General features: G+C 40.0%; 3 protein-coding genes across 5 annotated transcripts; 1 reads left to right on the plus strand and 2 right to left on the minus strand.

Moving 5' to 3' along the window:
* Nucleotides 1-3477: 3477 nt before the first annotated feature.
* ttyh3a (tweety family member 3a) lies at nt 3478-17110 on the minus strand. 3 transcript variants are annotated; one of them, XM_077735073.1, is made up of 16 exons: nt 16822-17110; nt 16380-16563; nt 14757-14926; nt 13499-13610; nt 12455-12675; nt 11691-11786; nt 11541-11613; nt 11393-11468; nt 10438-10493; nt 9908-10000; nt 9120-9212; nt 8475-8608; nt 7313-7486; nt 6939-7014; nt 6370-6471; nt 4055-5144 (listed from the first exon to the last, which is right to left on the minus strand). In XM_077735073.1, exons 2-15 carry the CDS (start codon nt 16503-16505, stop codon nt 6391-6393), a joined length of 1581 nt encoding a protein of 526 aa, XP_077591199.1. In that variant the 5' UTR covers nt 16506-16563; nt 16822-17110; the 3' UTR covers nt 4055-5144; nt 6370-6390. The 3 variants fall into 3 exon arrangements, with proteins under 3 accessions (XP_077591201.1, XP_077591199.1, XP_077591200.1); XM_077735075.1 differs by lacking the exons at nt 4055-5144; nt 6370-6471 and adding an exon at nt 3478-3732; XM_077735074.1 differs by lacking the exon at nt 6370-6471 and having other exon boundaries at nt 16822-17109.
* Nucleotides 17111-17926: 816 nt separating this feature from the next.
* snx8a (sorting nexin 8a) lies at nt 17927-23578 on the plus strand. The gene is made up of 13 exons (XM_077735139.1): nt 17927-17969; nt 18776-18903; nt 19086-19218; nt 20029-20219; nt 20812-20932; nt 21071-21207; nt 21322-21402; nt 21933-22093; nt 22201-22327; nt 22397-22465; nt 22532-22681; nt 22764-22913; nt 23492-23578. The coding sequence occupies exons 1-13, from the start codon at nt 17948-17950 to the stop codon at nt 23561-23563; spliced, it is 1542 nt and encodes a 513-aa protein (XP_077591265.1). The 5' UTR covers nt 17927-17947; the 3' UTR covers nt 23564-23578.
* pex12 (peroxisomal biogenesis factor 12) lies at nt 23478-27590 on the minus strand. Its single transcript, XM_077735138.1, has 4 exons — nt 27423-27590; nt 26646-26784; nt 26053-26573; nt 23478-25455 (listed from the first exon to the last, which is right to left on the minus strand). Exons 2-4 carry the CDS (start codon nt 26766-26768, stop codon nt 25080-25082), a joined length of 1020 nt encoding a protein of 339 aa, XP_077591264.1. The 5' UTR covers nt 26769-26784; nt 27423-27590; the 3' UTR covers nt 23478-25079.
* Between the last annotated feature and the right edge of the window lie 180 nt (nt 27591-27770).

The raw sequence follows: 27770 nt of genomic DNA on the forward strand, positions 1-27770 counted from the left end.
GTATCTCAAAGTACCACTGTCCTCTACTTTTTCTTATACAAGTACATTATCGAGAGTATATCTCAGAGATAAAACAGTAGTAGGTTTGGGTGGTCTGATCTTAACCCCGGGCCCCCTTGAAGCACCCCCTTGTGTGGTGCACGCCGCGGTCTCCTTGTTCCCGAGTGGCGAGCATGGGAACACGCATACTTGCAACAGCAAACTATGGTCTACCACCAACGAATAGCAATTACGCGTAATAACCGCCGGCTCCACTGATGTGACGGTCGGTCGTGTGGGAAGAATGCCGGCTGGGGGAATGGGGGGGTTGTTTGGGGGGCTGGATTATTGTACAAATAGTCTTCAGTTCATGAACTGGAGTCTGGAGGAAACGCTGGAGGATGGGAATAACCCATTTCCGGGATTTGGAGAGATCAAACTGTTTTTAGTGGTGCATTTAAGGGTTGTCGAAGGGTTCAGTGCGGGTGGGTGTGTGGGTGGTTTTGGCGCACGACTCTGACGGGGGATAAAAGCGTTTTTAGTCGCCACTTAAAAAGGGTTATGGTCGTTGTCTGGGGAGAACGCCACATCATACGGGAAGGCCAAAAGTGATGGATGTCTGGGAGACAAGACAAAGAGACTCCCGCATTATTCGCATTCCCCAAACGACCATTATGATTTGTGGTGTTTGTGTTGTGCTAATTGGGCGACTCAAAAGGGAGGATATTATCTATTTTGCAGCTGGGAAGAGTGGACGTTTTGGGGTGTGTTTTGTAAAGTATAAAGTTTTAAATGTAAAGGGTTACTCACCAAAGATGGCGTCTTGACGTTGAAGGATCTGTGAGAAATTGAGAAGTTAGTCAGTTTTTTTAAATGAGTAATTTGTGGATGGCGACCACTCATACCTTGCCTTGAGTTTTTCTTCTTATGGAGCGGGATTGGACCCGTGTAGGGGGCCTCGTCAAGACACGTTTCAGCAACTGGCGGAGGTCTTGATCCCTCTCGACGTGCGGACTAATCCCGCTATCACGTGTCACTTTTGGGACTTGAACTTTGGAGGACACACTTCGCCAATGAGAGTTTTCTTCAAGTTAAACTCAAGTTTTGGTGGTTGCATTGATGCTTTTTATCTGCAGATTTTGGTCACTATTAGATCATCAGATCATTTTAATACAATTGTATCGCCTTAGCAATTGAACAGTGCCTTTATTAGCAAAAAAAAACACTGTCCTCATTAGGGGCGAAATTGATTTTTTTTCGGAATATTCACAAAGAACACCCTTAAAACTACACATGTTGCTCCACCTTTTGTTTTTAGATATAAATATAAATTGCTAAAAGAAAATAATAAACAAAATGTAAATGTTGTCATTAGCTTTGGTGCTTTATGTCATTCGTTAGCATGAAGCTAACTAAACTCCCCAAAGGGCAAAATCCATTTGGCTATTCAACATCAATATAATTATTATTTCCATTAAAGTCTCTCCATTCCAACGCCAACTGTACAGGCACAGACGCCATGATTAAAGTCGGCGTTCTACAAGAATAGGAGTTAAATGAGGGTTAGTCTATCCTAGGGCTAAGTGGGCAACACCATAAATCCTTCTTAGGAAACTTGTTCCTTTGGACTGGTGTGTCCGAGGAGGCGTATAAAGGAGGAGGTGAGCTGTGAATAACGTGACACACACACAAACATATATACACACACACACACACACACTGCCATTGAGCAGGCTATACCCCCGGACCCCCATACCCAACCCCCTTTCCGAAAAAGCCATCCAGGACGCAGCTGCCTCCTTGAGAACAGACCCCGCACTCTCTACAAGACACAAAGATACCAAGTGGGACCTCGAAGTATGAAGTGATGAACTCATTGGCTCTAAAAATAAACTGTTTTCAACCACAAAGTCATTTTGCCTTCTTGCAATAATAAAACTAATAAAACTGATCCAGGAAAATCCTATTATAATGGCTAAATGTTTTTAGGGGAATGCTTTATGTTGGACATATGCCAAAAGAATATTAGACAAAGGAAAAAAATTAAAATTATTATATAAATGAACTGAATGGCAGCCAAAAGCATCCAATGGATTTGGACTGCGGACTATCTATAAAACAGGGGTAGGGAACCTAGGGCTCAGGAGCCACATGTGGTTCTTTGGATGAGTGCATTTGGCTCTTTGCTAATCTGTGAGCTAAAATATGGAAACTGCTGATAACAGAACTGAGATATTACATCTAGAACTGCATTAATCTTCATTTTTTTGCAGTCTTCTGGAATGCATCATCATTGATTAGCAACAGCATAAGATTATTTTAAAAAATATTATTTTTTTCCACTTTAAAAGTAGTGAAATTACAAAAAAAAATTGATAAGGCTCTCATTTACAAGTATGGATTTTGACTTCTAAATTCGTTGTATGGCTCACAAAGAATAACATTGGAAAATATGATTTTTGTAGCTCTCTTTGTCAAAAAGGTTGATCTATAAGAAGCAGCAAATTATGCAAACATTGTTGAATATGTCCCGCACAAGATGCTTGAGTTTAACCAACATTTTGTTGCAATCCACAGCATCAACACTAGATAGTGTAGTTAGTAAATTGAGCTTGATTTTTTTACCAAACAGGTTTTAGTTATCATAAATACATTGCAAATTCCCTATACAATTCCCCCTATACAATTTCCCTATGCAATTTCCCTTATACAATCTCCCTGGTAAAAAAAACAAGAACCTCAGCACTACCCCCAAAAACCTCCATGACCATAACTTTGACATGTGCCAAAACGGGGGGTGCCGTTACCCTCCAGAAGCGGGAAAACAAAGTCCAACACTGAATAGAAATAGACATGTCCTTGTGTGCTTCTCAATTCTTTTAATACCGCAGCTGCCCAATGTACTATCACAGGGAGCTCTGTGCACCCCAGCAGCTGGCGGTATTGGACCCTGAATAGACCCGGGAAGTGTCCGGAATTGGGAGGGGTGTCTAGGGAGAGGGGGTGGGTTTTCTGAGGGCACTTGGGACAAGAAGGCTTCTGGCGTCTGCTACTACACTAAGCGACCTTCCAAGCCAGCCATTCAGCTCTCGGCCTGTCAAGCTTTAGTAATGCATTCCTCTGGTCCGGCAACAGGCGAGCTAATTTAATTTTCACCACGGGGAAAGAGCGTGTGAAATTTCATTTGCATCTCGACTTCACTGATAATGACCGCCATTTCACTCCCCCTCATCAGCGCTTTGTTTGTTTACAGCCTTGTTTTGGCACAAGCAGAACAATCAACAGCAGGGGAGATGATGTCATCTAACCCTAAACACCCCCCTTAAAAGTCCCCCTTTGTACATAAACACACATGCTAGGAATGGAGATCCTTTGTTCAAAAAAAGAACATGAAACATTTAGACTAATCATTTATGGAGCTATTCAGATGCAATATTCTTGTCTTCTGTGCGCAGCAGCAATCATATGGCGTGTAGTAAATAAAATCCAAACTTTTTTTTTTACTCCTTACCCCATGATGGCGCTGTTTACACAGCAGCCAGTGGCAGTAACTCTGTCCACTCTTATGTTTTTTTGTGTTTTACAGAATGTTTTACATGAAAAATTAAGAGGGAACATTGACATGCACCTGCTTGAGGTAGTTGTGATATTGGCGAGGAATGATGATGTCACTCACATTGATACTCAGTGCCTTCAGGGAGGTTGTCTTTCTGCCCAGACCAACGAAAAATTAGACGAACATTGTGCAGGACCCTGAAGCAAAGAAAGGAATGGGCTATGGAATCATCACTTTTGGGGGTGGGGCGTTACTAGAGTTTAATAAATAAATTAGAGCCTTTCACATGAGAGCTATTCACATTAAAAGATTGAAATTAGTTCATTTTGGCTCCTAAAATCTATTGACAAAGTTGGGATGGACGTTTGAAAAGTTTCTTAAGTCAAACAGCACCTACCTCTGGCAGAATTGTGCACAGCAACAGTAATTTTCCACCCTAAATGTCGAAGATAAAACAGTAGTGTTTTGCTGCCACCTGTTGTATGATAATGGAGTTACATTTTGGAGAAAGGGAGTGTATTTACAGTGAAAGCGGGTTTATTTAAACACGGCAGTCAAGCTCAATATAAACAAGTCCTTGTTTTCCCCCATGTTCATCTTTAAGGATTTTGTTAAAAAAATAAATAAAAAATTAAGCCCAAAAGATAAACGTTACTAAAAAGTAAAATAGCTACCAGTCACTTGAGTGAAGCAACATTTTTTGCTTCAGTCAAAAAAAAAAACCTGAAAATAAATCAAATGTAAAAGTAAGGATTTTTAAAAAGTATTTGAACTATTACAGTAAATATTCAGCATTCAACAATTTTACACAAGGAGAGCAAACAACCTAAAAAACTGATCAGTGTACAGAGCACAAAAAAATGTTTAAAAAAACAACAAGAACAATTTAAGACATTGAAAAAGTTTAAAATGGCACCGCCTGGAAAATCCTTAAAATGGGTGTAAACTTGTCACCTTCCGACTATTTTCTAAAAAAAAAATGCTAAAACACATTTGTGAGACGTCGCATTGCAAATTTTGAGGGGAAAAAAACTAAAAAATGAAAAAAAAATTAAAATAAAATGCACATTTCACATTAACTGTAAACGACTGAATTGGATACGGCACCCTTCGACAGATATATTTTTGGATGTCATCAAAAAATGTCCAGTTTCAGTTCACAGCTTAAACCTCTAGGGGTGCCAGAGTACTTTTTTAGGGAATGTTTTATTCTAGGCTGGTAAGACACACTTTTTTTGTAGGACAACTGGTCCCTAACACCAGATTTAAGACAAAATAATCAAAAGACTTTGAACAAAATATAGTCCGTCAGTCAATGCCATTTGGATTGAGGCAATGCTCTGAAAAAAAGTCTTCGTTTTAGTTAAAAAGAAAGGAAAAATCCTCCATTTTCTCATGAAAAGAATCCATATTTGACCAAGAAAATGATTGAAAGGTGAGGGCTTAAAGAATCAACGACGAAAACAAAAAGGCGGAGTGACTTTTAAAGCTGCGGCGGCCATTTTGGGGAGGGGGGGTTGCCCAGTCGCGGCTAGTTTGACGGGGGAGTGTTGTTGTCGGGCTCTGGTCGGCCGTTAGCGAGATACTTTGCTCGCATGCTGGAGGTGTACTGCGTACGACAAGTAGATGGGAAAAAGGTCAACGCTCACATCAAGAGAGAAAATGAAGGTTTTGAATGATTGCTGGATATTTAAAATGGAGCACAACATTTCTTGATGGCTGGGGGAAAGAGGGAAAGCCAGGGTGGGTGTATATATAGGTTGCACATGCACCAGCTGACATGGCTGCAAATTGCTCAACTTATATTTGAAATAAATGTGCATTGGGGGTAGTGATTCTCCATCTCTGACCCAAATTAAAGGCTTTCTTCATCCATTCATGACATGCAAAATAATTGTGACTGGATGTTTGGTCGCCCGGGACGTTTGGTCGCCCGGGACGTTTGGTCGCCCGGGACGTTTGGTCGCCCGGGACGTTTGGTCGCCCGGGACGTTTGGTCGCCCGGGACGTTTGGTCGCCCGGGACGTTTGGTCGCCCGGGACGTTTGGTCGCCCGGGACGTTTGGTCGCCCGGGACGTTTGGTCGCCCGGGACGCTTGGTCGCCCAGACGCTTGGTCGCCCAGAGGCTTGGTCCCCAGACATTTGGTCGGCAGACGTTTGGTCCCCGGACGTTTGGTCCCCAGTCTTTTGGTCCTTTTTGGTCGCTGGTCAATTGTACTTAGATATTAAACTCTCTCTCTTAGATATTAAACTCTCATGAATATAATTTGGAGAGCTGGCTTCAAACGTAAACTATGTCACCATTTGACCGGCGACCAAATGTCCGAGCACCAAAATATCTGTATGATTTTATAGTAAACGTATGACAAGACTTTGCACTCACCTGCTGGATGGTCAATACATCTTGTCAAAGACCAGTCATCTTTGACAAGATTCTATCATTTAATTAACATGTAAAAACCTTATTAATTCAACGTCTATTGTTGTAGCTCATGTTCAAGTTAAATACTATTTTTACATGTTTTTAAATACATTTAGTCACAATACAAAATGCTTTTTATTTAACAAAACACAAGTAAATATTTTCCTCAAATTGTTGTTTGTTGTATGCTAACATAATTAGCAATTACATTCTTGGAGTGTGGCTTAAAAAGAGCATACAGGGTGTTTTTTTTAAGTTGTTGTGTTCAAAAAGGAAACATGCAGCCTTTGGGACAAGGGCCACAGGCAACAAACATCAGGTGGGAGATTGGTATAGAGTTAGGTTTTAGGTGGGGCAAAGGGGGGGTTGTCACTGGGTGGGTGGGTCAGGATTGCTTGGACATGTTATGTACCTGTTAGCATAGCAGACGAGGTTACCAAAAGGATCTGGAGCTGTCCGAAGGCTTTAGCTGCCAGCTGTGGCCACTGTTAGTGTGGGCGGGGGTCAAATACAACTGGACGGATTGGCCAAGGGAGGGGGGGGGGAAGAAGAAAAAAGACCACAAGAAAAGTGGAGAAACAAGAAAAGTGTTGTCCAGGTCAGACTGACAAAATCCAGGGGAGAGTTGGCCAAGATTTGAGAGCTTTTGGAATGGAAGTTAAGGGACCTGAAAACTTTTTTTTTAAGTAAATATTTTCTTTCTATTTAAAAAAAGGGAAAACTGAAAACTGTTTATATGTTTTGTTGATAGGGGAAACTACATAGCACTTTGGGTTTTTTTCCATAAAAAAATAGGAAATAATTGAATATTTGCTTCAATTCTTTAAAAAAAACCTTTTAAAGAGTAATTAATTTTTTTAAAAATCTGAAAATACTTTGTTTGTTATAGTTTATCTCCTGTTCTGCTACATTTCTATTTTGTTAGTACCTCGAGCTAAATAATAACGTTTAGTAGAAACTTGTAACTTAGTCGTCACTTACCGAAGGTGGCGGAGATTCCCGTCCAATCAGTGGTGTATTTTCACAGCGGGAGTTTGGGAAGTTGGCATTTTGAGCCCTGTGGGATGAAAAAAAGCTTTATTTTTAGATCCACTCTATTTTGTCTAACATCAATGGAAAGCAAAGACTTAAATGCCACATTTGCAGCACTTCAACTTGGAAGATTAGCAGAGAAAATTCCAAGAAAAGAACCCGGCATTCATCAAAGTATTGGATTTCTCAGCACATGGGCTTGAAATCCATCATAAACTTGAAAAATACAGGTGTTTTTGGCCAAAAGGTCCAAATCCAGCCCTACAGAGCCATGTCTAGTGGCCCGTTACGACTATCGAGACCGAAATAAAGGGATTACGTACATGTATTCGGTTACTGGGGCGTTGCTGACGGTGTGGGCGGCGGCGGGGATGGACGTTTCGCTGCCGTAGCTGCTGCCACAACTGTAGAGGCTGGGCATGTGGACTCTGTATAAGTTGTCGTGGTTTTGCCTCCCGCCGCCACCCAGTGAACTGTCGTCGACGTCCTCGTCCACCCTGCAAAATTACACAGATGTTGTAAATCGCCGCCAGGGGGAGACGTTGTATCCTTTAAGAAAATGAGAGCTCAATGTGGTTAGATGTGTTGTGATGGATGGTTCTTACACATTTGCAAATGGTTGACTTCGGTGGTGTCAAGAGAATGTTTTAAGTTTGCTTATTCATTATATTTTAATGCGGGCCGATAAATGTTGGGCCGCAGATGGGCCGCAAGCCATTGTTTGGACACCCGTGTTTAGATAATTGATAAAAAAATATATCTATATTTCAAATCAAACAAGGTTAAGAGGGACAATTGGGAAAAACCAAACCAGCTGGGATAGAAAATGGTGACACCCCCTCAACCGTCCATTACTTCAGAGGGGTCTGCTAATTATATGACTGGTGGACAGCTGAGCTTTTTCCGGTGAAGTGTAACAAGGCTGGTAGGACCAGGACATGAAGAGTCCCTCCTACTCTCTGCCGTGGGAGACGACAAACTCTGGCAATGTCTACGACAGATTTAGGCCGACGGCTTGAAAAAGGCAGCTGCAGAATTTGGGACTGTTTGAAGTGAAAATGATCCATATTCATCCTTCTCTTTTGTTTACTGTATCTCAGCCAAAACGAGACCTAGGAATAGGCCATGATTAATTAATGGGATTGTCCTCATAAATCATTTCCAACTGCACATGGGACAAAAGCGTGTGGTCGTAAAACCTCCACTTGAAAGCTTTTACGCCATTTTGCCAGTTTTAGAAGGTCGCCTATCTTTTGGTCCCTTTTGGTCGCCGGTCAAATGGTGACAGAGTTTACTGTTGAAGCCAGCTCTCAAAATTATATTCATGAGAGTTTTTAATATCTAAGAGAGAGAGAGTTTAATATCTAAGTACATTTGACCGGGCGACCAAACGTCCCGGGCGGCCAAACGTCCCGGGCGACCAAACGTCCCGGGCGACCAAACGTCCGGCCACTGTTTTAAAGATGTCATTGGAAGCAACTTTACCGTTTCCGCCAAGTGTGAGGCACGCCGCAAATGATGGAGCTGAACATTAGGGCGGTCACGAAGGAGAAGAACACCAAGTAGATGACGCCTTCAAGTCCGTCATAGCACAGTCCAGTGATGCCCTGTATGTAATCCTGCAAAGACAAGAGCAAAAAAACGCTTTCACCAAAAATCGTAATCAAGACTATCACCATCATCAAATGATATGCTGGCCAAAGTTAATATATCCCAGAAACTAGGTCAAAGCGTTGGGCTCAAAGTTGGCGAGCAGGAACACGCAGGAAGCGACGCATTTTCCCACAAACATCCGAAAAGCCCCACCGCATCCTGTATGCATGGTTTGGTCTAGCTGTAGAAAGGGGGGGGGGGGGGGGTTGTTAACGCCGGAGGGAGAAGGCGAGGCTCCACGTGAGCCCTCAGATTCCGGACGCAAAGTCCTCGTCCCTCGGACAGGAAAGCCAGTGTGAGGAGCGTTATTGGTGAAGACAAGCCGAGTCAGCTGGGCAAGCGTGGAAGAAAGGTGGCTTTATATAACTTTAGCTAGCCGGCCCGCACTGATGTCGCAACGCATCAGCTTCCTACGAGTAAGAGCCCCCCACTACTTCCCACGCATGTCTGCGAATCTCAGCGGAGTGGCTCGCTCACCATGTGCAGGCTGCGGCAGTCCACTAAGGCGGTGAGCTGATGAAGGCTGATTTCGGTGGTGTTTAGGATCTCTTGGATCTTCTCCAGACTTCCCTGAAAATGAAGGAGCACAATAAAATATGGAGAAATGGACTTAGGCGATGAGAAAATAAAACAAATGCTTCTCAAATCAGTATTCCTCGCAGAGGATAAAGAATATATGAAGTATGGTTATATTTTGTAACCAAAAATATTTTGTTTACAAGCGGATCACCAGCTAAATTCTACAATTTAGACTATAGAACTGTGGTATTTGTGTTAGCATTAAGCTAGGCTAATGTTTAAATAATGTCTTGGTTATTTGTGTGATAGGGATAGGGTTACAAATTTGTGCTACATTTTAGACAAGTTGAGTTAATGCCATCATACAGCACTCAAATCTGGAAAAATAAAGTTTTGGACTAATGTATACTTTAAATGCTTAAGTAAATAATCATTTTAACACACGATAGCTAAAAACTCAAAAACACCCAAGCCGAAACGGTATTTAAATTTGACCGTTGAGGAATTAAATATGTCCGTTTGCCTCTAACAAACACTTCCAAAAGCTCAGCACATCTGCAGAGTGAAATGAGCTCCACTTTGTTGTACCCGTCGACACATAGTGGGGACAAAAACTCAACTTTGTATTGAGGGAAAGGCTAATGCAGATCAACAGACATAATGTGAGGCCACCAGGTGACACAGTCAGCTAGCGCCCCGTCATCACAAATTCAAACAATTGAACCAGTCCGAAATCGGAAACTTACCCGAGTTTGTTTGAATTCCCCAGTGGCCGATCGAAGAAGTTCCAAAACGTCATCCTGCATCTCCACTAGCGCCTTATAGCTCCCGGAAAGCTTCTGAAAAGGGACCATTAGTAGCTAGACTTTGATATTTATAGTATAAATATCATTCACTGCTTCCATTTGTAGTCATGGTGACAGTTTATCAATGCACACTATAAAATGTCTTAACAATAGATGCAACTGGGCACTCAAAAGCATTTCATTTATTCATGCAGTCAAATTATAGATTTGTTGCAGAGAGCTGCTTCCATTTTACATTCATCTTTCCGGCAAAAGCCCAGTGGAGCAAGACTTGGTAAATGATGCAAAATGGGATTATTGTACTGGTATGCATCAAGTCTTGAGACACTGGGAGCGATCTGTTGTGCCCACCAAATTCCCACATTGTGCAGAAAAATGCATTTTTTTAAGCCACATTTAAATACAGTTGCAGAAAAACATGGTTTCTAGAGAATCTTAAAAAGAAAACGTATTTGTAGAAGGCAACAAACCTGCTGGAAGGGGTTGGTTTGCTCCAAACTGCAACCAATGTAGTAACTGAGGATTTCTATGGGTTAAAAATAGACAGATTAAACAGATTATGAATATGTTTTGGACACTAAAACTTTTCCATTGACACAACAGTAGTCTGTGTTTTTTCAGACAGTGACTGTCCTCTTAAATTTCATGTCCTGACTCGTCAAATTTCAAAACGATATTGAGCTTGTCTGTCTAAACACAGCAAGAACAACACATTTCCTTTAGTATGCTAGATTGAGTCCTAAAAACATCAATTTGTATCAAATACAGAACGTATTGTTAGTTTAAAAAATGTCTATTTCCCATTCATTGCATGGTTTATATCTCATGTTTTGTCTTTGAAGCTCTTCTAACAAGATAATCCTGTGCCTGTTTTATAACAGAACCACCCACAGTCATGAAGAGGCTTGGGTATTACTCATATGGATTATGAGTTTGTTAACAGACACATTTGAATGGTAGGAGTAATGCTAAAGGGAAAAATATATTAGCCATTTGCATTGTAAGTGGTAAAAACATCCAAAATATGACAACAAGAACCAATTTCTTGACAATTGAAGCACAAAATTGTGAAAATGTTATTATGTTATTATCTTTATCTACTTATAGTCCCTTCCTCAACTCCTCACATCATTCCTTTCCACACTCGCTATAAAAATCAGCTTTTTACAAGTATTTAAGTACTTACAAAAAGGATCTTTAGTAGCTTCTATTCAGCCTAAAATGGCAGCTCCTTTTAGAGTCTTTTTATGAGTGTTAAACAAGGACTCTTCTTTAGAACAATGCTTGTTCACAATCACAGCATTGAGGGGGCCGAGACTTGACTATTCAGTCCCGTGAGTGTCCCCCCTTTGTAAGTATTTAGCGGGTCACGGTGAGAACAAAAAAAGGACAAGCTAACTCATTGGGTGAGTGAGTGATGAATACCTTGATTGACGACTTTGTATTGGCGGGTCACTTGGGTGATATACGTGTCTGGAGCGGCGCAGAAATCACTGGAGGTCTAAAGTGGGTTAAATGGTTAGAATTGACAGTGAAAAGACGATTTATTATTGAATTGAGTAAAAAAACTGACCACAGATAGAGCCAGTTCCAGTCCCAAGGAGGCCCAACTGAGGACTAGCGCCACAACACCAAACAAGCAAACTCTAAAGTATAAAAAGAGGAAAATAAAATAAGATTAACCGCTTAAAAAAATCTAAAAATGGCGTTTTCTGTGACTTACCCAATGAGTGTCCCCTTTGAATTTCGAATGAGACCAAGCAGTACCAGCAGACAAATAAGGACGTCGAATATTAGCAACCCGAGATAGCCCAGCCACCTGCCAGGACAAAAGAATAAGAGGAACTTTAACTACCATCTCTTTAAACAATCAGATGTCATGTTGTACACAATTGAATTGTCCTAGTAAACCCTCGTTTTAGTCCACACACACTGTTGTTAGTAAATAGAACAAGCAGAAGTCAGGTCAAGGATCACGGCAATTTGATTTAGCATCATCTGTGCCTTCCTTTGTCCTTTTTCCTCGTTGTTAAAAGGCTGATAACACTTGAGGCGAATGGGGAAATGAGATGAACAGACATGGAAGGCGGCAGGGGAAAAGGAGATAGCATCTGGGCTTATTACCGCAACCGCCATAAAACCTCCCCGCCACCCACATGACTAAAGTTAATTCCATTCAACCATTGATTGTGGTTTGAAATAACCAATCTTTGAAAACTACCGTATTTTCTCGCATACACGCTGTATTTTTCGCAAAAAAAAATAAAAATAAAAATGCGGCTTATATGCGCACAAATTAGACTTGACATGCAGAAAATTAAAACCTATTAAAACCATGAATATGGGGGTGAAAATTATGAGGCTTATACGCGAGAAATTGTAAAATTCAACAATTTTAAGGCAATTTTAAGGGTGCGACTTATATGCGAGAAAATATGATAATACCACAAAATATTACACGGTTCACTTTTCTGTTAAGGGGCTCACCTGTACCAGTCAAACAGATCGAACCAGCCAGCCAACTCCTCCAGGGAGATGTTTCTGTTGTCCCAGTAGGGGATGTCCACCATCTGTCTGACCAGCTCCTCCAGCTGTCCCTGCAGTTTCTGGATGATGGACAGGTAGTCTGCCTGCTTGGTGTACTGGCCCTCGAGTTGCTGCAAGTTGTCGTCTACCGTCCGATTCAGCGAAGAGGTGCTGTCGGTGACCTGCGGGAGACCAGGATGATGGAAATGAGAGGGTGCTCGGACATTTGGTCGCCGGTCAAATGGTGACTGAGTCAAAATTATATTCATGAGAGTTTAATATCTAAGTACTGTTTACTATCAAAGTACTGTTTACTATCCAAGTACTGTTTACTATCCAAGTACTGTTTACTATCCAAGTACTGTTTACTATCCAAGTACTGTTTACTATCCAAGTACTGTTTACTATCCAAGTACTGTTTACTATCCAAGTACTGTTTACTATCCAAGTACTGTTTACTATCCAAGTACTGTTTACTATCCAAGTACTGTTTACTATCCAAGTACTGTTTACTATCCAAGTACTGTTTACTATGCAAGTACTGTTTAATATCCAAGTACTTTTTAAATATTTAATTCCTGTTTAATATCCAAGTACTGTTTATCATCCAAGTATTGTTTAAAATCCAAGTACTGTTGAAACCAGCTCTCAAAATTATATTCATGAGAGTTTAATATTGAGGTACTAATTAATATCTAAGTATTCATGAGAGTTTAATATTGAGGTACTATTTAATATCTAAGTACTGTTGAAAACAGTAGATATTTAGATATCGAACTCTCTCATGAATATAATTTTAAGAGCTGTTTTAAACAGTATTTAGATATTAATCAGTACTTCGATATTAAACTCTCTCATGAATATAATTTTGAGAGCTAGTTTCAACAGTAAACTCTCTGTCACCATTTGACCGGCGACCAGAAGGAACCAAAAGACCGGCGACCAAACGTCCGGTCACGAAACGAGAATCAGGCCTGGTGGCTTTGTGTAATACTCAAAACCCACCAGTTTTTGCACACCAGTGATTGTGCGGTTTGCATGGCGCAGAGAATACGTCAGTCGATTCACTCCGTCGCAAGTCTCGCCGTTCCCATAGAAACCAACGGCAATGCCAGCGCTGCGTGGAGACAAAGGGAGAAGAGTTCACTTAGGGGCACTTGCTTAAAAAAAAAAAAGCCAAACCGAGAAGAGCAGAGTGTTGAGCCAGTGAAGGGGAGGCGTGTGAATTTGAACCCGACGTTAACCCTGTCAGTTCAGACGCCTGAAACATCAAGCGCAAAACCATGGATACACAGAGGAATGGACTTTGGACGTTCATCCCGAAAGCGGCGCTCTGGGTGGGTTATCACATCGTATTTGGAATGAAAAGGCCTCGGCTTGGGGGGGAGGCAGTTTTGGCGTTAAGACTGGGAGGTGATTTTCTTGGTCTGGCTGCAATTTAATTTGTTTACGGGTGATGTACCAGAGCCTGAAGTTGAACACAAACAGTTTCTTCACTAAGTCAGTCTTAGGGAGATTTTCTGACTTAGCAATATTATTAGCCTATTAGCATGATGGGGAAAGTAATTTTTTCGCTTACTGGGAAAAGGTTTAGTCTACAGTACACTTTGATTTATTTTTGCTTTAAGTGCTTATGAGAAAATGATATTCCCAAAAGGTGAGGAAAAAATTACATGTCAATTTAGGCATTTTGGGACACTCATAGTTGGGTTTCCTATTGGGGTGATTACACCAACACCACTTCAATCTGTTGGAACAGTCGAGTGGTATTCCGCCAACAGTGCATCATTGTTTCCCCCCCTACTTCCTGGGCCAGTAATCTCTTCCTCTCACGCTCGGTGGTGTGAAAGAGGTGGACACGAGCTGTGTCAAAGTTTAAAATAAACAAACAAAGAAAAGCAAGGGTGCAGGAATGTAAAATATGCGTACATTTTCTAATCATTGTGGGTTAAGTTCATTTTTAATTGCCCTTTTTGAAATGGATAATCTATCTTGTTTTCTATTTACAGGGGTAAAAAAATTGATTATAATGCAGTTGGTGTCCTCCTCAGGACCCCAAAGCTCTTTTCTTGTGTCAATGAATCGACTGTCATGGTTTTCTAGTGTCTAATCGGCATATGGTTTAAAACAGGAAACAAATGGCCGACAACAAAAGTCCAGATGGCCACAAAACTAAAATTCCGCATCAAAAGACTGACGTCAGTGTGTTGGCACAATGTGGAAAATACCGGACATGCTTGGCTGTTTTGTGTAACGCACTCACCTGCATACGAGTGTTGCGATGATGACACACCAGGCGGTGCAGCAACAGTCGGCCGAAGGTCGGTCGGGACTTTTGTTGCGGCGGCAGCAAAGCCAAATGGAGTAGATGAGGAGGAAGAGGAGGTCAAGAGCCAGACAGGCCAGCGCCACACCTCCCAGTAACAGGATGGACTACGGGGAAAAGGGTAATGGAAACATAATGGGGGGCATTAATCGACAATGTGAGAGTAATGGGCTATTGAACGTAAACGTTTGGGAGAGAGCTGACAATCAAGTTTTTTTTGGTTTTATGTTTTGCCCTTTGTTAAAAGCAATGCAACACATTTACTGGCACAGACGAAAACAAATTTCGTGCTCGGACGTTTGGTCGCCGGGCGTTTGGTCGCCGGACGTTTGGTCGCCGGACGTTTGGTCGCCGGACGTTTGGTCGCCGGACGTTTGGTCGCCGGACGTTTGGTCGCCGGACGTTTGGTCGTTATTGTTTATTGTTAAAAGCAATGCAACACATTTACTGGCACAGACGAAAACAAATTTCGTGCTCGGACGTTTGGTCGCCGGGCGTTTGGTCGCCGGACGTTTGGTCGCCGGACGTTTGGTCGCCGGATATTTGGTCGCCGGATATTTGGTCGCCGGACGTTTGGGCGTTATTGTTTATGTCACATGACCCAAAAAAAGATAGTTTGAAGACCTATGTTTTGGGCTGCAGAGATTTTTTTGGAGAGTCATGTGACTGCCAGGATGTATTTGATGAGTCAAATGGAGTGAGGCAATTGTCTGTAGTTACGATGTATTGTGCAAACACTGTCATGTGCCAAGGCCTGAAGCAGAAGTTGCTTTTTTTTCCCCTTTCTTAAAGCCTGAACAAATAGAGTATGCCATGACATAAAACACACCTGCCACTTCAAAATGGCAGATCTGTGGAGCCCAATCAACTTGCATTCTACTTTTTAGTGTACCTCTGAGGTTACTTATTTTCATGATGGCCTACAAAGACAATACGATGACGCATCTATGCTGGGTAGTTTCTTCCTGTTTTAGATAGACTGGAATCGAGATGTGAAATTCTTTCTCAGTAAAAAAACGGGAAGTATCATCAGACCTCTAAAGAAAAATAGGGGGGGAAAAATAACAAAATGGGATATCATCTAATCGAGGATTTTTATTCCGACCACAATTGTGTGGACGAAAACAAGGATGAAAAAAGTAATTACATGATGTCATTCTAAACAATTCGGTGTCCTTTCTCCATGTTCTTCCAAGACAAAGAACCCAACCTTAATATTTAATGAAGGGCTTTTATGAAAAATTGCATTGGCTTTGTTCCCCAAAACAAGGTCATTAGCATACTTTGTTGGCATGCCTATTTAAAAAGTATATACTACTGATATGTAACATGTCTCAAATCTAAGACGGCTTTATCTTGGATTAGAATATACCAGATGGTAACAAGATTGGAATAGGCCAAGGTATGGATATAGCAAGTTAACAGATGGCGACTCAAGCCAAAGGTGAGGAGAAAGAACAGGTGCTAACAAACGGGTCATTAGTTACTTTAGGAATTCCATTAATCCTGGGAGTTATAGGACTAAATTCCAAAGTCTACCTTGATAAAAGATGTGTTTACCTGTTGGTAAGTCAGGTCCGATGGCTGGAAGTCGCTGCTCGTTCTCTCGAATTTGAGGTTAAAATGTGGAAGTCGGTGCAAGAGGTTAACCCACCAGGGTGGCGTGTAAATAACCACAGCCGCCATTTGCCAAACTGTAGTACTCGAGTTCGACAAGGATGGGAATGGTTCCTCCTGGAAAAGACTACAAAAAAATTACATTAGAAAAAAAATCTTATTATTAATTCAAATTTGTTACTTAAAAATAAGCAACTATCACTTATTTAGAAAACTGACTCACAATAGCAGCTTCCATAGAACAAGCATCCCAAGCATAATTACGATGCTAATAATAAACTCAGATCCAAATAGAAACTAGTTAACCACTTAGCATCACTGTTTAAATTCCCGATTTAACAATCTATGAATGTAGTATAGATGAAAAAGTATGAGATGCTCTCACCTAGAGTCCTAGTTAAATCGGCTAATGTTAGCCGGTTTAGCAGCTGGTTAGTTAACAACAAGTTTCTTTGTTCCTTTCGTCATTGCGTCGCCGTTGTTTACATCCTGTTTTGTTAGTCGACGTGAGCTGCTTCCACGGTTCACCGATTGCGTTTTTAAACTCCAGGACGACAGACTCGCTTCAACAAACAAGCGAGTGAAGTCACCGTGCATCCGCGGACGCAAACGCGGTGGCTATTGACGACACTTTGCCAGCTGACAAATCCCCACGAGCTCGCGCATAGATATATTCTAATTAAGACTAGATGTCTCAGGGCGGAGTCGGCTGCATAAGAGCAGAAGGGCGTTTTACGACAGACAATGCGACCTGGTTAGACAGAAAAATGGTACAGTACTTAAAGGGACACCAGACATCTAGCCTAATGTATATATTTACTAACACGAGTACGCCCTCCCATCAACCAAGCTCAAAACGACGCCGTAGCACCACTATGTGTCCGTCTACAACATTGCAGTGTGGTGGATTCACGAACTGTTGGAAATATGGAAACGAACTTGATTTTTTAAATACAAAATCCGAAAGGATATCCAATAACCAAATCCCACTGCCAAATAAAGTCATACTATATTAAAAATACAATTAAATATGTACAGCTGTGAAAGGCTATAAACATGGGTATTTACAACATATATAAATTCCAATAAACCTAATCAAAAACATGAGTAAACAAGATTACAAAATCCATACCATTTAAACAGAACATTGAACTAAGCATTGTAGTGCTGAATTAAATTGAATAGAGTGGGTTATTTTTTAAGTACATTAGTCTGAATTCGTTTTTTGGATTAAAAAATCATATTGAAGATCATCTGATCTCATGAGGAATATTATTAACTTTACATTTAAATTCCAGGTAACTAACAGATCTGTTTTAATGCTATTAACTTTTAAAAAGATCATTTTTATAACATTATAGCCCTCAAGCACCGCTTGGACTTTAAACTAAGAAGCTGCCTACTACAACTTTAAGAAATAAATGAGCTTTTTTTTTCGTTTCTGCAGGAAATCACATGGAGGTGCTCTTACGCTCTCACACGTCACATGACAGTCCGGTCCGAACCGAACCATGGCTGTTGAGATCAATGAAGGTAAAGTATTAACATTCTTCACTTCTAAACTTATTTTTTTAGGACATTTCAACTAAAAAAAAACATGCGTGCGTGCAAAGATGCAGTGTAAAGTTAGCTACAACGCATTTGGGGGTGCCTATGCACACTTGGCTGAAGTCGGATATTAAAACAAACATTTTTGCAATTCTTAAACATGCTTGTTAACTTTTAAAACATGCTTAAATCGTAGTGAATTTGAAAAGTGTTTAAGTTTTTTTGGTGTGCTAAACTATTGATGTTATGAAATTACTTTAGAGTTCTGGGGTACTTGGATTTGGAGTTTATTTTATTTTATTTTGAAAAGTGGACTATGGAAATGTTAAGTTATGAGAGGATTGAAGTATGGATGGAATTCAATTAAAGAAACATGAGTAGGCTGTTTAAGGTTGGTCATAAATGAGTAAGACTTACCTGACTGTCACATGGTGAGATGCAATTTGTGATATGATTTTTGATGATGGGGCAGATTGTGAAAACACTGTTTTTCCAATCGGTAAGTCATTTTTTTTGTACTGGGAAATGTGGTATTTACAATTTAATTTGAAGGAGTGCTAATAATTGGATTCATTGACATTAAAATTGACCCAAATTCCCTTTTTGAGCTTCCTAAACAAATAAAAAAATATTTACTAGTTTTTTTAATAGATAATTTAATATTCTATTTATTTTGCTGAATTTTAATTAATTTTTAAAAAATATTTGGGCATCCACAAAGTGTTTTTGTGGACTCAAAAAATAAGAAAAATATTTAAATTATTTTTATATGAATGAATATAAATTTCCAGGCTCAGCCCCTGCCTATTACAGAGAAGTATACGAGGCGATTTGCAGCCAGAATCATGAGAAGGTTCGAGGGGACGTTTTTCAAAGGTTGCTTGAGAGTACCAAGCTCTCCAAGGCAGTTCAAGCCCAGGTAAGAAGCACTACAATCTTTATTTTAACATTTGCGAAGGAAGTAAATGATTGTTTATCTATTGATGCCTGCAATCTTTGCATTTTTCAGCCCACAGTTCCAAAAAATACCCCAAAAACGGATCTTACGAATGTTATATTGCATTTTAGAAGCATTTAGATTGCAATTTTTTTTACCCGCAGATTAGCGAACACGTAGACGCATCCCCCGATGGCTTCCTGAACAAATTGTCGCTATACAAAGCACTCGCTTTGATCGCCATCGCTCAACAAGGAAAGCAACCCAGTCCCAAAGCCCTGGATAACTACGTACAAGGTGGGTAAAGCATGCTAGCAATCGATGTTTAGCTTAATGAGTGGTTAGCTCACGCTTCTGGGTGTCAAAGGTTGCTTTGAGCATCTACTGTAAACTCTTAACTATGTCATGGCTTTTTATGGTGTGGAAGAAAATAGAACACTTAGAAAAGTTGGAATTGGACTAAACTGTTGTGTAAAAATATCCTAAAAGTCAAAAACTTTAGTTTTTAAATGAATAATGCATGAGTTAGCTCAACAGCTATCTAATATAACTACAACAAGACTCCGCCTTCCAAGTACAAGTGTTATAAATAAATAAAAAAATTAAAATAGTAGTGTAGTATGGTCAAGTATTTAAAAAAACAGTTTTTTTAAACAGGTGTCAATGTTAAAACAGCAAAAAACATGTTGCTAGCAAAAGATAACATGTTGCTAGCAAAAAATGTTCTACTAGAATAGTGTCTATGTTAAGAATTGATGGAAGAAGTGTGTGGGTTATTTTTAAAGTGTTTTTTACATACTGTAGGTATACTTTAGGTATATTATTTAAGGCCCACTGATTTTTCAGGTTGCCAACAATGTGGCTAGCTACACAAAATGTCTCATTCCGCACGTTTTTTTGTTATAATTTTCACCGCAGATTACATTCAAATAGTTGTGGAATGCAGAAACACGGGGTGAAACAAAGATCACCGTCCACCCGGCACGTATTGCTAAATCAGGAGATAACTTCTTCCCAAAATGACATTCCTCGCAAGTGAGGCGTAGCTTCACCGCAGCTAAAAACGTTAGCACTTAAATATTGGGGCTTGGTTTCTTTACATTTCAGAGCTTCCCAAACCTCGGTTAGGCCAACCCGGGGATTTGCGAGCTCTGAGGGTCCAGCCAACGCCGGAAGACGAGCTAACGCTGTCTCCGAACGTGGACGGGATGCTGGAGAAAGACGCTGTTAACGTCAAACTCATCCCGGAGAAGAAGGGCCTGTTTCTTAAGCATGTGGAGTATCAAGTCACTAGCCTGGTAAGGTGGTCATTTATTACTTGAAGGTAAACTCATAAAACCTGATTTTTATGGGTGATTTCGTCCTTGAAAGCTTTTGAAATTCATTTTGAGGGCGTGGCCAAGTCTGTGTTACGGTAAAATGGGCGTGTCTAAAAGTGAAGGTGTTTTAACAAGTTTTGTTGTGGCGACATTGAACTAAAACTTAAGTATTTACTGTATTTTTTGAGTAGAAAGCAATACTTTTTTCTCTACTTTGAACTCTGAGGCTTTTAATCTGTTGCGTTTTTTTTGGTGGATTTTTACAGGAAGATGAATTGTCGTTAGTAGTGTTTTCAAAAGTATTGAAATTGAAAAAAACATTGAAATAAGGCATGTTATTGAATTGTAAAAATACTTGAATAGTGGTTACCATACATTTTGTGTAATGGGATAAATTGGGATTTTGTATTGCTCTTAATAGTAATGGATGTTTTTTTACTGGCTTATATTGACTTGGTCTGGAAATTGACTTCGAAAATCTAAGAATATTTTCCATATGATGAACAGAACATAGATTGGACCACAAAATAGTTCAAATTTGATATTTATTTTTGCTTTGTCTTTCCTTCAGCACTACAAAATGTCAGTCTATCGCCGCTACAGTGACTTTGACGTCTTCCACGAAATCCTGCTTCAGAGATTCTCGTACAGAATTGTGCCTTCGCTTCCGCCCAAAAGAATGTTAAAAGGAGGTACGTTGCGTCCACTTTTCATGGCAAAACAGGATGGAAATCTAAACCTTCTGATTGCCCTGGAAAGCCATTTCCCTTTCCCGCAATCACTACTACTTGCTGACACTTTTAAGCTAAAATAAAACTATTTTTTTCCAGTCTTGACGTCAGTTTCCGAGCAAGAATTCATTGAAGGCAGAAGACGGGCGTTGTGCAGATTTCTCAACCTGGTGGCGCAACATCACATCTTGTCAAAAGATGACTTGGTCAAGACCTTCTTCACCTTCTCTGGCTCTGTATGTGTTTACTTTCTGCTAAATCTGCTAGCTCCACAAACATTGGAGTCCTAGCGCCATGGCAACTTCCACTTATTCATTGTAAACCCCGCCCCCTTCCGGGTTCGCCAACAGGATGTCCAGATTAGACTGCGTGACATTTATAAGAAAATGGGTGACGAGTTCATGACCAACAGAGTGGCAACTCTGGCAAAGGTTTGTTGTTTTTATTCCAGTTCTCCAACGCCAATGATTGTTGTTGTTGTTGTTGTTGTTGTTGTTACACCGGGAACAATGTTCCCTCTAATTTTTCATGTAAACATGAAAAACATAAGAGTGGACAGAGCTATTGCCACTGTGAAAAGGGTATGAAAAACAAATACATAAATAAAAAGTTTGGATTTTGTTTACTGCGCGCCATATGATTGCTGCTGCGCAAAGAAGACGATGGTAGTGCGCAATTTAGAGGGAACAATGTCATTGGAGTCTCTTTGACCTTTTTTTTAGGGCTTTCTTCTTTCAAAATATAGCCACAAAGACGAAAGATTCCTCTTTTAGGGTCAGCCTGAATATTAGCAATTAGCGATTAGCATGGAAGACTTTAGGTTGCTAAATGTCAGAGTCAAACAATGACCGGTTGTGACAATGTTGACATTAAGTGCTTTTGTGGACTCAAGGACTGTCCATATTTTAGAAGAATCTTGCAATATGTAGTAGTATTGAAGGAATTTGATGTATTTTTGCAGGAATATCTTCCCGCTGATATCCAAGCGCAGTTTGCTGCCAGTAGAGAGTTGATCAAGAACATCCACAACAGCTTTTCCAGACTACGAGAAAAGGCCGAGAAAATTGCCGAGCGCTCCAAGGGCAACGCCAGTGACCTCCTGATGTTCGGCAATGAGCTCGGGTATATCATTATTGGATGGTTGTCCTTCCTGAAGCTTGGGAATCCAAATCTTTGCCCTCACAGAACACAATTGGACATTTTGAGAAATTTCCACATTTTATCTACAGGACGCTGGGCTCTGAGACATTTCTTCCACCATTGGCTTCGTCGCAGAATACTTGGGGGCGCTTACGTCAGAGTTTGAAAAGTCTTTCTTCGGAATTTTCAGCGCTTTCCGAAAAATCAGCCGCCCAGGTACGTTAAGTGTGCCTAAATCTGCCAAAAGTGACATTTGAAGGTCAATGTATTACTCTTGGACTTCAGGGAAGACGAGAAGAAGACGAAGTGGTGGAAAGACTGAATCTTTTTCTTGATTTGCTGCAGTCGTACAGAGTAAGTCTTGAATTAGCTTCTTTCAAGGCAATTCCAAAAAATCTAATCTGGCTTCTGATTGGTCAGGATTTATGTGAACGCCATGAGAAAGGCGTACTTCATGAGCATCAGCGAGCCTTGCACAAATATGGCGTGATGAAGAGGCAGATGATGAGTGCCGCCACACAACCCAAAGAGCAAAATTCTGTAGAGCAACTGGAATCACGAATTGTTCAGGTAAGGATTTCCTTCAAGCATGTAGTAAGAGTTGTACTTTTCTTCTTCTTCTTCAGTTTTTCTACTTTGTTTTTCTTGCTAGCAAGAGAATGCTATCCAGGTGATGGAGTTGCGCAACTACTTTTCCCTGTTTTGCCTCCATCAAGAAACGCAGCTTATCTTCCACTATCTGCCCGTCACGTCCCAGATTTTGGGAGCGTTTGTTAACTCCCAAGTGCAAGGACATCAAGAGGTAAGGTTTAAGAATTTTGAGATGCAAAAACAACCCAGTAAAAAATTGAAAATATCTCGACCCAAAAGTTACGAGACCTAAAATGAATGCTGTCAAAAAATTCAATCCATTGGTATGAAAATCTTATAAGAATATTTTTATACGCAAAAAACCCAGTAAAAAATTGAAAATATCTCGACCCAAAACTTACGAGACCTAAAATGAATGCTGTCAAAAAATTGGTGCATGAAAATCTTATAAGAATATTTTTATACGCAAAAAAACCCAGTAAAAAATTGAAAATATCTCGACCCAAAACATACGAGACCTCAAATAAATGCTGTCAAAAATGAATGAAAATGTTCTAACATGATTTTTCCATAAAATAAAATATACTGTATATTTAAAATATGATCTTAAACATTTAATATTGTAGATAATTAAGTCAAATTTTCCTTACAATTTAGCATAAAGTGCAACACTCAAGATACAAACCTCAATATATTTCTGCTAACAATAACTTGCTGTTATTGTACAAACTAGCATCCTAACAAATATAAGCATAATTGTGTATATATATATATATTTTTGTTTTTCAGATGGGTGCAGTATGGAAAGAACTCCAACCCAAGCTTAGCTGTTTCTTTGGCGATAAAAACGGTGTAAAATAAATTATTCCGCAAGAAGTTAAAGGCACAAAAGTTCTACTGCTTTATAATTCAACACAAGTGGACTGACTTTCTTACTTTTGCTGGATTTTTCAGGCTTTGGCCTTTTGACATTGGGACCAGTTAGCATAGTAAATTCCAGCCCCCTTTAAGTTATTATTTGTGAAAAACTGTGGGACTTGTTCTGTTTTTCATCCTAAAGTCCCCAATTTTTTGATATACATTTTGGTGATATTTGATAAGTGAATTTAAATGGGCTAAACTTAAATATCCGCACGTTATGACAACACTAGATGACCTGATGAAAGCTGCTTTAGGACATTTGAACATTTGTAAAGAAACTTGACACTTTATAAAAAAGGATCACTTGGATACAGTTGCACAAAGATTGATTTTCTTGGAATTTATACTGCAAAGCTATTTAGCTGATTGAAATGTGTATATTTTTTGAAAAATAAATGGATCACAATAAAAATTTGTTTTTTTGTGTTTATGAATGGCAAACAATTGACTAATCTTCAACTATTTAACTATAAAAGGAACCACATTAAAAAGGTCCAGACCAAGGAAACTCAATTATGGACTTTCCTGGTACGAATACTGTCTAATACTACATTGGGATGTCGCTAAAAAAATAGTGTAGGCCACAATTGGTTCCTGAGATGCAAGTTGGACATTCATACAAATTATTAAAATAAAAAAAACCTGATTCGAGTGTAGATCAAAGTACTGTGATTCCTCGAATATTGCAAACAAAGGACTTAGACTAAAATTCCCTTTTTTTAAATTTCAAGTAGTTTTCATTGTGTGTACAGTATTTAAAGTATTTATATATATAAAAAAAAATTATTCAATCGGAGGGGAACTATTTGTACTGCGTGTACAGTATCTAAAGGATTTATATATGTGTATATATGTATATTAATACATTAGTCTTGATATGTTTATACCTAATACTTAATAAATATCCACTTTTTCATAAATGTACTTGTGTACTTTTCTGTATAGGCATGAAAACATGTATTATGGAAGTAATAATGACTTTGCGGTTTTTCGTTTATGGCGGCCATGTCTGGTCCACGTTAACTGCGAAATTTGAGGGATTACTGTAGTGGAGTACATCTACTCATGATATAACATAGATATAATTACCCTGAAAAGTACTTTTGGTACATTAACCGCGAAATTCGAGGGATTACTGTAGTGGAGTACATCTACTCATGATATAACATAGATATAACTACCCTGAAAAGTACTTTTTGGTACATTAACCGTGAAATTTGAGGGATTACTGTAGTGGAGTACATCTACACATGATATAACATAGATATAATTACCCTGAAAAGTACTTTTCGGTACATTAACCGTGAAATTTGAGGGATTACTGTAGTGGAGTACATCTACTAATGATAAAACAGATATAACTACTCTAAAACGTACTTTTTTTGTACCGGATTAAAAGGTAACTAACGCGTTGTTACCCACCTTCTGACAAAGGACGCTTGACTCCACGTAGGTCTTAAGAGTCGGGCGAGTAGATCTTGATGAGGTGTTGCAGTTGGCTGGGGTAGCCACTGATGGGACAGCGCCGCTTGGCTTTCACATAAGCAAAGATGCAGCGGTAGCAGAAGACCAAACCCGACGTGGACAACGCCGCCGCGTTGACGCGAGGCCGACGGCAGAGCGGGCAGCTGGTCGCGTCCCCCGTCTGCAGGTGGAGGGGTGGCGGGGGCGCGGGGAGTGAGGTCAGGCTCTTGGCGGTGGCCCGCTGTTCGGAGGAGTACCACCACTCCAGGAACTGAAGGAAGAAGACCCCCAAAGAGAGGGAGGTCGATAGGGAGACGGCCAAGCCTTTTGCCCCTTGGGAGGTCCATTGACGCAGTCTTTGGAGAACACTGCCAAGAAAATTAGACAGCTATTATATCATCACCTTACTCTATGTTTGACAACCCTGATCTAAAAAAAATATATTAAAAATGGCATCACAGTATCTTAAATGGCACAATTTACAGTTTCAATAGTTATGCCTAAAAAAAAGTTTGCCTTCCATAACTCTTGGCTTAATTGTTGTAAACGTTTCCTATTTTTCCACAGTGGCAAACACGCAGCTCTCGAGCCGCATGTGGCTCGTGAGCAAAATGAAAGGCTCTTTGCTTCTTAGCATATTTTGTATACACTGTATATACTTTTTATGTTTCTCTTATATTACTCTGTCTTAAAAAATACTCAAATTCATCAAGACCCATTAAAAACAAATAAATTATATTTAAAAATAATAATTTGGCAGATAGTTTTTTTTTAATGCTGCTTCTGACATAAGGTATGGCTCTTGGACCCTATTATCCGTAAAAAAATGGCGTCACCATAAATAATATCATACCATTGCATTTGTACATTATTTTTAAAATTGCATAATAAGGGGAATTGCAATTATTAAAAAAAAGGAAGCATTTGGCCTAGGTTGACAGCTATGTAATATTAGCAATTTATACCTGTCTCCAGCCAGGACTGTGTTTTGATGCTTTTTCATCTCCATATCTCTTATATCACTCTGTGTGAGTCGAGCCAGCCGAACACCGGCCAGCCACAGCAAAGGATGATGGGTACGCGAGGCCCCAAAGACGTAAAGCAGCTGTTGACAGAAAATCCAGGCCCGCCACGCCGAGTCAACATACGGGTAGACGGCCACGGCCGCCCTGTACAGTTTCTGAAGCCTGCTCTGCGCCAGCCGGATTGAAAAGTCTTCTTCTTCCCTCTGCCGTGCAAATATGGCCTCCAGCTTGGCCCGAAGATACGGCGCCAGGCACAAGAGAAGAAGAGAGCGCCATCGGGCCGAGCCGACGGGAAGACCGCGGCTTCCCGAAAGTCTTTTTAGGCCGTAGAAGTTCTCAGAGAAGGACGCGCTGCAGTTGGACAAGAAGTGGTTTTGCAGGAGGACGTCTAACAGTAGGTAGAGCTCGTCAAAGCGTCTCCACAGGAAGCCAAAGCGGGACGGGTTGGACTCGGCGAGAACCTGAGGTGAGGAAGGTATTTTTAGCTTTGGCTAACTGGCTGCCATTGGGCAAAATTGGTGTTTGGGGCCGACCTTGACGGCGTGTCTCAGTGCCGGTTTGACCGCCTCCATCAGGGACTCCTGAGCCAGAAGCTCAAAGATGGATGGCAGCTCGGACGCCGTGCCGGAGGTCAAATGTGCACCGGCCTCAGCCATGATGACCTTTGCGCACCTACAAAATACAGCTAATGTTAATCCCATTGTAGACAAGGCAAACTGAATTCATGTTATATTTACAAATACCATATGCTACACAAATGAACCCCCTTCGCCCAAATGACTATTTTTGGTTGTTCATGATTACGTATGTGAAAACTATGAGTCATTATTGAATTAGCATGAATTGGACAATAAAATGCATTAGTACAATGGTAATAAAAAAAGAGTAATACTCAAAAGTTAATGTAGTATTCAACTCACTGCATCCTATTGACAATAGACATCCAATCTATATTTTTTTACTGTTTTTTACCGAATAAATGAACAAGTTAATAGGGTTAATAGAACGAGTTAATAAGAGTTAATAGTGTATATTATACATGAATAAGACAGTCAAACAAGCTACGAGGGCTTTAAATTTTCCTAACCACACTTTAACCACTACTAAATTCAACTGTAAGATAATGTCTACATTACAATAAAACAATCGAATATTTGGATGGGGCAAATTCTGCACATAACCCCCAACCAATAGGAAAAGTTTGAACTAGGAAAACATAGCAATGGAAAGAAGAAACTATGCGCGTATAGTTATAGAATGTTAGTCATGTATATGTAAAATAAAGTTAAACATATGAAAATATTCCTTACCTTCACCGCTTGCAGGGAAAACGGGACTTTGAATTATCCCTGATTTTGATTACAGTCAACAGCCATTGTTGTTAACTAAAATAATACTTAGAAAACATTTTTAGTAACACACGGGCGACACTGCTGTCGTTAATTGATCACCTTGCAAAATTGTATTTCCGCGTTAAACGTCATGATTCTTGTTCTTCCTTGTGATTTCTTCATGGGAAAACAGCGACACCATTCGGTTTGGAGGATTGATCTTGATTTTTTTTTCATCCTAAAAAAAACTTTTTTTAAATGCATTCATTCATTAATTTTCAAAACCACGAATTTAATAACATAACATACAAAATTAAACATATTTTG

Source organism: Stigmatopora nigra, chromosome 15 (genome assembly GCF_051989575.1).
Source record: "Stigmatopora nigra isolate UIUO_SnigA chromosome 15, RoL_Snig_1.1, whole genome shotgun sequence".
In the NCBI taxonomy this organism is placed as follows: Eukaryota; Metazoa; Chordata; class Actinopteri; order Syngnathiformes; family Syngnathidae; genus Stigmatopora; species Stigmatopora nigra.

Excerpts from the sequence above, each read along its gene's own strand:
- ttyh3a (XM_077735073.1), bottom strand. The coding sequence starts at position 16,505 with ATGGCGGCTGTGGTTATTTACACGCCACCCTGGTGGGTTAACCTCTTG. Across the intron at positions 12,676-13,498 it reads TCACTGGTGTGCAAAAACTG|GTCACCGACAGCACCTCTTC; the intron begins GTGGGTTTTGAG and ends GGTCTCCCGCAG. Across the intron at positions 11,787-12,454 it reads GATCTGTTTGACTGGTACAG|GTGGCTGGGCTATCTCGGGT; the intron begins GTGAGCCCCTTA and ends TTGTCCTGGCAG.
- snx8a (XM_077735139.1), top strand. The coding sequence starts at position 17,948 with ATGGCTGTTGAGATCAATGAAG. Across the intron at positions 20,933-21,070 it reads CAAAAGAATGTTAAAAGGAG|TCTTGACGTCAGTTTCCGAG; the intron begins GTACGTTGCGTC and ends ATTTTTTTCCAG. Across the intron at positions 22,328-22,396 it reads CCGAAAAATCAGCCGCCCAG|GGAAGACGAGAAGAAGACGA; the intron begins GTACGTTAAGTG and ends CTTGGACTTCAG.
- pex12 (XM_077735138.1), bottom strand. The coding sequence starts at position 26,768 with ATGGCTGAGGCCGGTGCACATTTGACCTCCGGCACGGCGTCCGAGCTG. Across the intron at positions 26,574-26,645 it reads CACTGAGACACGCCGTCAAG|GTTCTCGCCGAGTCCAACCC; the intron begins GTCGGCCCCAAA and ends TCCTCACCTCAG. Across the intron at positions 25,456-26,052 it reads ACAGTCCTGGCTGGAGACAG|TGTTCTCCAAAGACTGCGTC; the intron begins GTATAAATTGCT and ends TTTTCTTGGCAG.